Source organism: Hipposideros armiger, unplaced genomic scaffold (assembly GCF_001890085.2).
Source record: "Hipposideros armiger isolate ML-2016 unplaced genomic scaffold, ASM189008v1 scaffold_362, whole genome shotgun sequence".
Lineage (NCBI taxonomy): Eukaryota > Metazoa > Chordata > Mammalia > Chiroptera > Hipposideridae > Hipposideros > Hipposideros armiger.
Genome location: NW_017731712.1, coordinates 1,339,601 through 1,350,475, shown reverse-complemented (window position 1 = coordinate 1,350,475; position 10,875 = coordinate 1,339,601). Strand labels below are relative to the sequence as shown.

General features: G+C 52.8%; 1 protein-coding gene across 3 annotated transcripts in view; it reads left to right on the top strand.

Moving 5' to 3' along the window:
- The window catches only part of WDR45B (WD repeat domain 45B), a 20,500-nt gene extending 9,892 nt beyond the window's left edge, over nt 1-10,608 (top strand). For 2 of the 3 annotated variants that reach the window (XM_019661962.1, XM_019661963.1), the window contains exons 4-10: nt 2,615-2,702; nt 3,699-3,793; nt 6,364-6,554; nt 7,108-7,193; nt 8,127-8,228; nt 8,830-8,951; nt 9,357-10,608. In XM_019661962.1, coding sequence (XP_019517507.1) covers nt 2,615-2,702; nt 3,699-3,793; nt 6,364-6,554; nt 7,108-7,193; nt 8,127-8,228; nt 8,830-8,951; nt 9,357-9,463 — 791 coding nt within the window. In that variant the 3' untranslated portion in view covers nt 9,464-10,608. Of the gene's footprint in view, nt 1-1,820; nt 2,057-2,614; nt 2,703-3,698; nt 3,794-6,363; nt 6,555-7,107; nt 7,194-8,126; nt 8,229-8,829; nt 8,952-9,356 lie in introns of those variants that run through there. The other variant, XM_019661964.1, reaches the window with a different exon arrangement.
- The last annotated feature ends 267 nt before the right edge of the window (nt 10,609-10,875 follow it).

Below are 10,875 nucleotides of genomic sequence, written 5' to 3'. Positions count from 1 at the left end.
AGAGAGAGAGAGAGAGAGAGAGAGAGAGAGAAACAGAGAGACTGCAGTGTACAGGGTCTGGCTCTTGAGGGTGTGGTTGGGAAAGCAATCACCAGATCTTAGGGATGCCTAGCCTGGAGGCAGTGTGTGAAATGGCAGCGAGGAGACACCAGTATTGGAGGCAGAGATGAAAGCACAGAAGGGGGGGGCAGAGGGAAGTGAGTGTGGTCCTCAGGGTCCAGTGCTGGGGGGTGGCAGGGGGGGCATGGGGCTGAGAAAAGGCCCCTGGGCCTGGTGACCTGAGTGATACTGGCGGCCTTGGGGTGCTGCTGAGTTGGAGCCTCCTGGTGACAGGCTGCAGAGTGGGTGGGAGGTGGAGGCTGCTCTCTTGCAGGTTTGGTGGGGGCGGGAAGAAGGGCGGTAGCGAGAGAGGCTTTCCAGGATGTGCCCTGGGCTTGAGAGCCCGTGCAGTGGGGAGTAGCTGGGGCCTGAGCAGAGGGTGTTGGGTGGGCAGCGACCTTGACCTGCCCTGGGCCCAGAGGAGCCCAGACCGCGTGACCGTGACCCTGAAAACGGAACTGTCCTCTGGTGAGAGTTTGCTCTGATAACCTCTCCTGAGCGCCGGGCTCTGTGTGCATAGACCTGCCCAACTTATTGTCACAGACTGAAGGTCCGAAAGCCTGGGTCGCTGTCCAGGTCATTGCAGCATGGCTGGTATGCAGTGCCTGTGGCCGTGAGCCCTGGAAGAGGTCACCCAGAGGTGACATGGAAAGAGCGGTGCTCAAAGAGCCGGGTGGCAGGGGTGGGCTTTGCAGTGGATACGGATTGTTTACCTGGGCTACTTGGGGACAGGCGGCAGTGCCAGTGCCGTATTGTTGCTTTGTCTTGTCCTGAAGAATTTTCTCGGCCGCCATTGATGAGGAAAGGGAGCAGGAGCCTGGCCCCACCGGGGCAGTGTGGGAGGAGAGGCGTCACGTGACCCCTGGGTGTGTGTGTGGGGGGGTGGGCAGTTGGATCAGAAATCTCTAGAATGTCCTCCACCTTTAACATCTTATTCTCTGTAAAAAATTCCAAGAATGAGGGTGTTTCAGAATTTATAGACTTAGGAGAAAGCAATTTCTAACAGCAAATTTTGGGAAAAATTTAAATGTACTTTTTGTAGAGTGCTAAAGACAATTTTTAAAGAAGAACTGGGTTTGTTTAAGCTTTTGTAAGATTAAAAATATATATTTTCAATAATGTTTCAAATATATGTATATATATTTTTAAAGATTTTATTGGGTAATTCGGGGAGGGAACAGCGTTGGGGAATCGGGGAAGGGGAACAGACAAGTTGCTGTCCTTTTGTTCTTCAGTCTAGTTGTGGAGGATGTTGCTTCACTGGCCCATGTTGGTATTATTGTGCTCTTCCCCGGGCGAGGCAGATCAATCGCCGGCTTCTGGACAGTGGCTCACAGCAGTTCACGCTGGCTGCCAGCTGCTCATGGTAGCTCACAGCAGCCCACTGCAGCCTATTCCGTCGCTGGCAACTCACCGCAGCCCAGCTCCAGGTTGAGCTGTTGTTCACCATCTTAGCTGTAGAGGGCGCAGCGTCATTGGCCCATGTGAGATCTGAACCGGCGGCCCTGGTGCTCAGAGCTGGTGTCCCAAGCCAGCTCCTAACCAACACGCCACTCGGCTGGCCCTTAAATGTATTTTTTTAATCCTTATACATTTTAATTAACGTCTTCAGTAGTCGATAAACTGTACATTATTAATAATGCATTTGGTAGTTCTTGCAGGCTGGTGTTGAGTTATCTCTTGATTTGAAAGTTAGGTCACTTAGTCCATTTGGGCAAAACTTAACCTGAATTTAGCCCCAGGACTCGTGCTGGTCGTGGTGTCAGGACCTTCAGGGAAACGTTTGTTCCCTTCCAGCCTTGGCCGCCTTGCCCATGACTTGACTGTCGAGGAGAATGTACTTTCGCTCACCTCACACTTCATACACGGCTTTTCAAGTCAAGAAGCTAAAAATGGCCGCATGCCATGTGCCCTTGCCGCGTCCCAGCACTGTCGGCCAGCGTTCTCATCCTTGAAGGTTCTCTGAGTTATCTCAGCCCTTGGGGTGCAAGCCGCTAACCCCACGAAACATGGAGAGCGAGAACAGTTGGGCGGGTCAAGAAACCCCCAGCCCTGGCATTTTGTGCCTCTTACCTCCACGAGGAAACCGAACCCTTTCTTTTCTGGATCCAGGCTTATCTGTAGCACTTGAGCCCAAAGTCAGTGTGGTCAGGCGTGCATTCTGGCCCCATCAAGTGGAACCACAGGAAGAGGGATGGGGAGATGTTTGCCTAAAAGCCAGGAAGGACTGGCAGAGCAGAGATGAACGCACGTGTGCACGTGTGTGTGTGTGTGAGAGCGAGAGAGAGAAAGAGAGACTCTCGTGGCCTGAAGTGCTGGCCAGGTTGTGAGGGAGAGGAAGGGGCCGAGACTTGGGAGGCGAGGGTGGGTCTGAGGGGGAGGCCCACAGTGCAGGTGCTGGGTGGGTCTGAGACCTGGGAGGCTTCTTGTCCCTGCTGAGGCGGTTGTGACCTGACACCCCCTTCAGAAGCAGCCTGCTCGTCACTGTGTTCACAGATTCTTTCTGCCATTTCAGTGATGATCTGGGACGACCTGAAAAAGAAGACTGTTATTGAAATAGAATTTTCCACAGAAGTCAAGGCGGTCAAACTGCGGCGAGATAGGTAGGTTTGGTATCTGGATTTTAGAAGTGGAAGAGTCACTTTCTCTGAAGATGGATGAAATACTTTCACACTGAAGGAAAATCATGTATTAAATAAAATGTGATGGCTGTAGTTTCTGAGTTTCTGACCCAAAGAACACAAAGCGTACTGTTGCCGCCTGGGAACTGAACTGGCTCCCAGGGTCACTTGCGGCAGGGAGTGGGTAGGGGAAGGGGCTGGACAGCCTGGCACGGACCAGGCCCCACCCAGCAGGCACAGACTGAGGACACCAGTTTAGAACCTGGAATTGCCTCACCCTTCATCCATGCTTTTCCAAACGCTGCCTCAATAAACGTTTTCCATTTGGAGACTCTTAGTGTGCAGGTGTCACTGACTCGCACTTGTTGAAAGCCAGCCAGTCCTCCATAGTGTTCAGGAGAATATTGAAGTGTTTTCTAGCAGGTTGAGAAGACAGAACAAGCTTCAGTAATTTGGGCCTGATTTACATATTACACTCAGCTGTGGGAGGAGGACAACGGCACCCGGCAAGGTGAACTGTGGGAGGACAAAGGCACCCGGCAAAGTGAACGTCATCCCTGTGTCCTTAGATCCATCTGTGACTCCAGTGATGTCAGTGTTTAGGGACCCTCCGTGCAAACACGGGGGCCAGTCAAGGACCCGCTGCCTGGCATTTGTCCAGGGCGGACCAGGAAGCAGTGGAAGCATACTTGCTGCCCGCGTGCTCTACTCAGGTCTTTGGCCAGGCAGACGGCACAACCATCAGACAGTCCGCAGGCAGCCTCTCCCCAGGCGCCGGGCGCTGGCTCCTTGGTGCTGACCGCGCCCTCAGGTGACCTGCTCCAAAGAGCCCTCCTGCACCGGCCCCGGACTGAAGGACAATCTTTTGTGGGTCCTGTGGAGCGTTTCTGAGGCTCCAAAGGATAAGAACACAGATGATGAAATGCTTGAGTGTCGCTTTTGACTATAGGAATTCTGATTGTGGTTTTTTCTTTCCAGAATTGTGGTGGTTTTGGACTCTATGATTAAGGTGTTTACATTCACACACAATCCCCATCAATTGCACGTCTTTGAAACCTGCTACAACCCTAAAGGTGAGCAATTCGGAGGATGACGATGGTTCCTGGCTTCCTCGGGTCTGGTCCAGGCAGGGATGCTGACCTGTGCTGGGTACCCCTCCTCCACGCAGGTCTGAGGAGTGGTCCTGAGGCACAGGGGGAGGGGGGGTGTCGGGGGGGGGTTTGGGGAGCGGTTCTGGGAGAGGTAGCTTTTCCCTTCTGCGCCCTTCCCTCCTGGGTGACATAGGCAGTGGTTCTGAGACCTCACCTGCCTCTCCCAGCAGACTCATGGGGGAGTGGGGCCTTCACGGGGTTTTTTTCACAGTGACTGTCGGCCATTCAGGAGCTCTGTGTGGGTCCTGGATCTGTGTTCCTTTTACGTTCTGAGGCACTTCCTTTTCTTCTGGCTGACTCTGATACTCATTATATTGGCTGGCTTGCTTTTTAGGAGTTTTGGGGTTTTTCCTCCTAGACTTATCGAGGTATAATTTATATAAAACTCACTCATTTTGAGTATATTATTTGATACATTTCAGTAATTGGAAACAGTTGTATAATTACCGCCACAGTCAAGACAAACTAGCCCCATTCCCCAGAAGCTTCCCAAGGCTCTTTCCCCCCGCCCCCACCTCACGTTGAGATTCTGCCTTTTTGAGGTGTGTTTGCTGTATTTCTCTTAGTATTTCTGAGATTCCTTCATGTTTCTGTGCGTATTATCATTTGCTCCTTTTTATCGCTGTGGAATATTCCGGAGTGTGGACAGACCCCCGTCGTTTATCTACGCCAGTGTTTGTGGCTCTTATGAGGAGAAGCTGCTATGACTTTCACGTACAAGCCTTGGCATGGACGTGTTTTCGTTTCCCTTGAGTGAGTCCTGAGGAGTGTAATTGCTGGGTCATATTGTAAACATACGTGGAACTCTGTAAAATACTAACAAAAATGTTCTCCAAAGCGGCTGTGTCCTTTTCCATCCCCATTGGTGATTTATGAGTGTTCCAGCTGTGACATGGCGTCGTCAGCACTTGGTGGTGTTGGTGTTTGGAACTTTAGACGTGTGGATGTCGTGACACTTACCTCCTTTAGGACGAGTGACGGGGGCCCCTCTCCATGTGCTCACTGCCGTTTGTACATCTTTTGTGAAGTGTTTTCAAACCTCTTGCCCACTTTAGAATTTTGTATCTTACTCCAGCTCAAGAATTCAGAGTTCTAAGAATTCCTTCTATGGTCTAGAGAAAGCCCTTTGCCTGGCACAGTCCTGCAGATGTTTTCAGTTGGTCTGTGGCTTTTTAACATGTAAAGATTTTCTTTTATGTTTTCTTATAGAAGTTTAATAACTTTAGATCACAAGTCTTTGATCCACTTCAAGTTAATTTCTTCCTTTTTTTTTTTTTAAGATTTTTATTGGAGAATTGGGGGGATGGGAACAGCGCTGGGGAATTGGGGGAAGGGAAACAGAAAAGTTGCTGTCCTTTTGTTTCTCAGTCTAGTTGTGGAGGACGTTGCTTCACTGGCCCAAGTTGGCACCATCATTGCGCTCTTCCCGGGCGAGGCAGATCAGTCGCCAGCTTCTGGACGGCCGCTCATGGTGGCTGCTGGCCGCTCACTCTGGCTGCTGGCTACTCACGGTAGCCCATGGCAACCCACTGCAGCAGGGGGTGCAGCCTATGCCGTCGTAGAGGGCAGTGTCACTGGCCCTCATATGTGGGATCCGAACCGGGGCCCTCTGGCGTCCCAAGCCAGCTCTTAACCAACATGCCACTCCGCCGGTCCTCAAGTTAATTTCTGTACATTGCGTGAGGCGAAGGCTCAGGTTTTTTTTCTACATGGATATCCTCCAGTTTCTGGTACTGTTTGTTAAAAAGACGGTTTTTCTGCAGTGAATTACCTTGTTACTTTTATTCGATCAAATGAGTGTAAGATGTTTCTGGATTCTTCATTCTGTTGCAGTGACTTGTGTTTATGTCTTTATACCACACTGACCTGATTTAAAATAATTCTTGAAACAAGGTAGTGAAAGTCGTCCACTCATGCTCTTACTACGGGACATGTGTTGGCTGGTCTGGGGCCTTTGCGTCCCTGAGGACATGTAATGTCAGCTTGCCTGTCCCTTCAGAAACGCCTGCGGAGACTTGGACTGCGATCGCACTGGCTGTACAATGGAGATTCAAACCCAGGATAGTAGTGTAGCCGTGTCTGTCGGTCCTTTGTTTGCAGCGTTAGTGTCTCGTACATCCATCCTTAAACTTACTCTTAAGTGTTTGGTCTTCTTATGTCGTTGCTAACGGATTGGCTCAGACTTCATGATGTTGCATTCTCAGCAGCTGGCACCGTGGGAGACAGACATTTCATGAAGTTTATTCAGGAAGTTTAGCAAACGTCTCCAACCATAGACAGTCTCATGGGAAGGAGGTTGCTTTGCTTGGCCCTCTGGTCCCCTTGACAGTGAAGAGAGTTTGTGATTCTGATATGAATGGAACCCGCAAGTGATTTTCCCTAGTTTTTCCGTGGTGACTGGCGGGCAGAGAGCGGGTTTCAGATGAGCCTCCTTGTGGGAAAGAAGCTTCGAAGGTGGCCGTGGACCCTGACGGTTCTCCGTGTCTGTTTAGGCCTCTGTGTCCTGTGCCCCAACAGTAACAACTCCCTGCTGGCCTTCCCGGGCACGCACACAGGGCACGTGCAGCTCGTAGACCTGGCCAGCACTGAGAAGCCACCCGTGGACATTCCTGCCCACGAGGGCGTCCTCAGCTGCATTGCTCTCAACCTGCAGGGAACAAGAATCGCAACCGCGTCGGAAAAAGTAAGTGCGTGTCCCAGAGCCGCCCTCGCTCCCTGCTTACCCGTGGGCTCTGCTGTGGGCTCGGCGGGGCCGGCCCTCCCGGGGCTGCCCACGCCTCAGGTTCTTGGTCAGCTTCTCCCAGGAGATGAGCCGTGGAAGTCGTTTGATTTGGCCGTGTCTCATCTCTCAGGCAGCCTGACCCTGGTGTCACTTTACCAACTGGCTTTGGGAGTGACCGTGAAGGCGCCATTGCTCTAGTGAGCTGATGCCACTCAAGGGGCAGTTCAGGCCGGTGTCCACCAGGGGAACAGGGCCACAGGCTTAGCTGAAGACTCTCGCCCAGCATCTGGGCCCTGGGTCTCCCTCATCCCCTCTTCCCTGCCCAGTGCTATGGGACGGAGGAGCTACCAACCCACTGCTGGGAGCCACAGAGGGGCAAGCTGGGTATTAGGGGATGTGGGTGTGTTTGGGGTAGGGCCACGGGGGCCAGTGGGCTTGTGAATGTAAGTCATTTAAGAACTAACAAAAACATTGTTGAGTCTTTGATAATGAAACACTTCACTGTTTTTCAAAGGGGACCCTTATAAGAATATTTGATACTTCATCAGGGCATTTAATCCAGGAGCTACGGAGAGGATCGCAGGCGGCAAACATTTACTGGTGAGGACACACGTCACGCCGCTCTGTGTAGAGAGGGCCCTGGCTGGGTCGGCGCTCCTCCTGACACGGGCCCTGTGTGGTTTGGAGGGCAACTCAAGGCCCCCGAGGCGGGCAGGAGGGTCTGCGGTTAGGGGGTCACGTGCAGCTTGTTTCATCCTTACTGACTCTTAGCTTCTTAAGCACGTACACACAGAAGAAAGAATAGTATCACCGTTAACCCCGCACCCTATCAGCATTTATCAGTATTGGCCACTTCGATGTTATCGTGTCATTGTCCTTCCGCTTATTTCTGCGGGGTTTTAAGGCCCCTCCTAGAGCTGCATTAACTCACCTGTGATAACTTCAGGCTTCTGAGAGACCGTGGCGGTTACCACTGCCCTTGGCGGCCACAGCACTGAAGTGGCTGGACCCCTGCTGGGGCAGGATTTCATTCTCTGAATCTGAGACTTTTGTGGGTGTTGAGCAGCACTGGGTCTGTGAGTTAGAGACGTAATCAACTTATAAATGTAGTGGCCATGCCTGTGGGCCTGTGATGGGCAGCAGGTGCTCCTGCCTGTCTGCTCTCTGTCCCTCCAGCCCAAGCAGGCGCCTGCCCAGCCCAGGGGATGCCCACTTTCACAGGGGCAGCCTGCGCCCCGAGAAGGCAGGGTTGTTGGAAAGGTGGGCTTTTCTCACCTGAGTGGCAGGCCCCCAGGGCTGCAGGAAGCCCCTCCCTATCCCTGGTGTCCAGCCCGGGGCTTCAGCACCCAAGGAGGGACCTCCTGTGGGACCCCAGGTGGTTCCTTGGCTGTGACCCTCTGGGGCTTGTTAATGGAGGGGTGGTTCTTAACATTGCTGCCTGGAGTAGGGGAGGCTGAGGTGGGAGGCGCCAGCCGAGGGCTGGGCTGGGCTTCCCCACCCACATGGAGCTGATGCCAGCTGGTCTCTCTGCAGCATTAACTTCAATCAGGACGCGTCCCTCATCTGCGTGTCCAGCGACCACGGCACAGTACACATTTTTGCTGCTGAAGATCCAAAAAGGAATAAACAGTCTAGGTAGGTCCCCAGAGCTAAGGACTGACTGCTGCTTTGGTGGCCCCACCACACCCCGTCCTGAGCTCCCTGGGGCGTCTGCTGCAGTTCCAGGCCCCTTTCCGATAACGAGATCTGGGGCCTGGACTCTTGACAGCTGTCGTAATGTGTGCCTGCTCAGACAGTTAATTTAGTGACGGTGGAAGCCTGTGCCCCTTCTGGGTTTATTCAACAGCCGTTTGTAGGGACTTAAGTGTTTTCAAGTGAAAAATTAAAAATTAAAAGCAGGGCTGGCCGAGTGGCTCAGTTGGTTAAGAGCACGAGCTCTGAGCAACAGGGTCGCCGGTTGAATTCCCACATGGGCCAGTGAGCTGCACCCAAGCTGAGCTGCCATCAGGTGGCAGGATGGAGACTGGACTTGGAGCTGAGCTAGCTGCGCCCTCCACAACTAAGATTGAAGGACAACAACTTGGCTGTTCCCCTCCCCCAATTCCCCAATAAAATCTTAAGAAAAAAAATTAAAAGCAAAAGTTGAACTTGAATCATGAAGGCTAAGCCTGTGTTAAAGGAGCTGCATCTGATTTTGTGAACATAACTTCCATTCTTTTTTCCCTTGTCCTCATAGTTTGGCATCAGCCAGTTTCCTTCCAAAATACTTCAGTTCCAAGTGGAGTTTTTCCAAGTTCCAGGTCCCCTCAGGCTCTCCATGCATTTGTGCCTTTGGAACAGAGCCAAACGCTGTCATTGGTAAGTAAGCAGCCCTTCCGAGGCGAGAGTGACAACCCGTCAGCTGTCATCAGTGCTGGTCCTGCCCCACTGGGGACACCGTGCGCCCCACTCAGTGTCTGCACAGCCTCGCGCGCTGCCAGCTCTCTGCCTTCTGGGGCTCTCCAGGAAATCCTGGGGCCGATCAGTTGGTTTTTTGAACTGATGACCAAAGAAGGTTTTTTCTGATCCCTGCCACCCCCAGGACAGCAGGACCTCCTGGCCGTGTGTGTGCTGGGGAAGGAGGGGAGACCATGGCAGACCCCAAATTCACACATCAGCTGCTCAGTGCCCGCAGGGCCGTGTGCAGTTCAGCTCCCGGGGGGCCGCCCGCTTTTAACTTTCCGGGGAGAGACGTGTAAGTGACATGGTGTCCTTGTATCGCAGCCATCTGTGCAGACGGCAGCTACTACAAATTCCTGTTCAACCCCAAGGGCGAGTGCATCCGCGACGTCTACGCCCAGTTTCTAGAAATGACCGACGACAAGCTGTGAGTCCTCAGCTGCAGTGCAGCCCACGCCGAGTGCTGAGTGCGCCCCGTGGGCTCCTGGGGCCTTGTGGGTGACAGGCTGGAGGGACTGCCCGGGACCTGGGTCTCCAGGCCACACGCGGCTGTCCCTTTTCCTGAGCAAGGCTTTGCGTTTCCAGTATTAAGAACAAACCGCCGTCGAGGCACTGCAGACACTCATGCGGCTGAGCAGCTCAAGCCCGGCTGCTGGCTGGTTACCCTCAGTCCCCCGGGACGCTGGCTTTAGTGGTTCCTCTGCTTCTCGCACCTATAGCTGGGGCTCCATACAAACCTGGGGACTGGGCTGAGAAAGGATGAACACATCGAGATTTGTTTCTGGCACCAAATTCCATCATTTTTACTGTGTCTCGGTGGGGAAATGTTAGTGTGTAAATGTCAGTTCTTACAGCATAACCGGATTTAAACGGAACAATACCAGCAGCTTGCCTTAGAAAAGGGGCAGCAGTTTTTCTCCCACTGACTGTGGACACACAGCTGTCCCGAGCCCCGCGTCGTCCTCGCCGCTCCCGTTGTGAGCCCGTGCCCTGGCCGTGTGTGCGTGTGCTGGTGCCCTTGTGGAGGGCGCTGTGTGTGTCACACAGGGTCCAGCTGCTCCCTGTCCTGTGCCAGGGACAGCAAAGCACAGACTCTACAGATAGTCCTGGAAGGAGGCGTCACTTGGTAGAGGGCGTGAAGGGAGCCGTGTGGCACCTCAGCAGGCAGTGCCCGCACCTGCGCCCCACGGCCCCCGCCCCCCACGTACGAGAACTGCACACTAACGTCTAGAGAGTGACAGGCGCCGAGCGTTTCTCTAACATTTGGTGACTAAAATGGCTTAGGGCTGTCTGTCGTTAGTCCTACTTGAGGTATGTGTTTGTTTAATTTCCTTAAATTCCCTTTAAGAAGCCTGATTTTATGGTTTTGATTTCAGGTTGCAAACATTTAAAATCTGCAGCAGCAAGTCCTCCATTTGCTGGCTCTTTCACTGTCATGTAATCAACTAACTTTGTATGTGGGTTTCAGTGTAAAGTATGCATGTTACTTTTATGTGTATTTAATCATGAAATTTAATTTTGCACACTTATTTTTAATGTTTCTTTAAATAAAAGTGACTAATTTTGTTGTACTCTGTACCCTTCCCAGGGAAAGAATTGTGTGTTACCGAACCCAGGCCCTAGTTTTGAGAGTCCGGCCGGGCTGTGGCTGAGGAATAGCCCATGCGTGCGTCATCTGAGCCGCCCGCAGCTGGGGCCGGCCAGGTGGGGCTGGGCTGCAGGACACCCTGCCACCTGCACAGGTGACGGCCTGGCCTCTGAGCTCCGCGTGGGGGCTGAGGTGATGACAGTCAACGTCTGTCCGCAGTCGTTACTGTCAGGCAAGCTCGGCCAACTGGCCCTG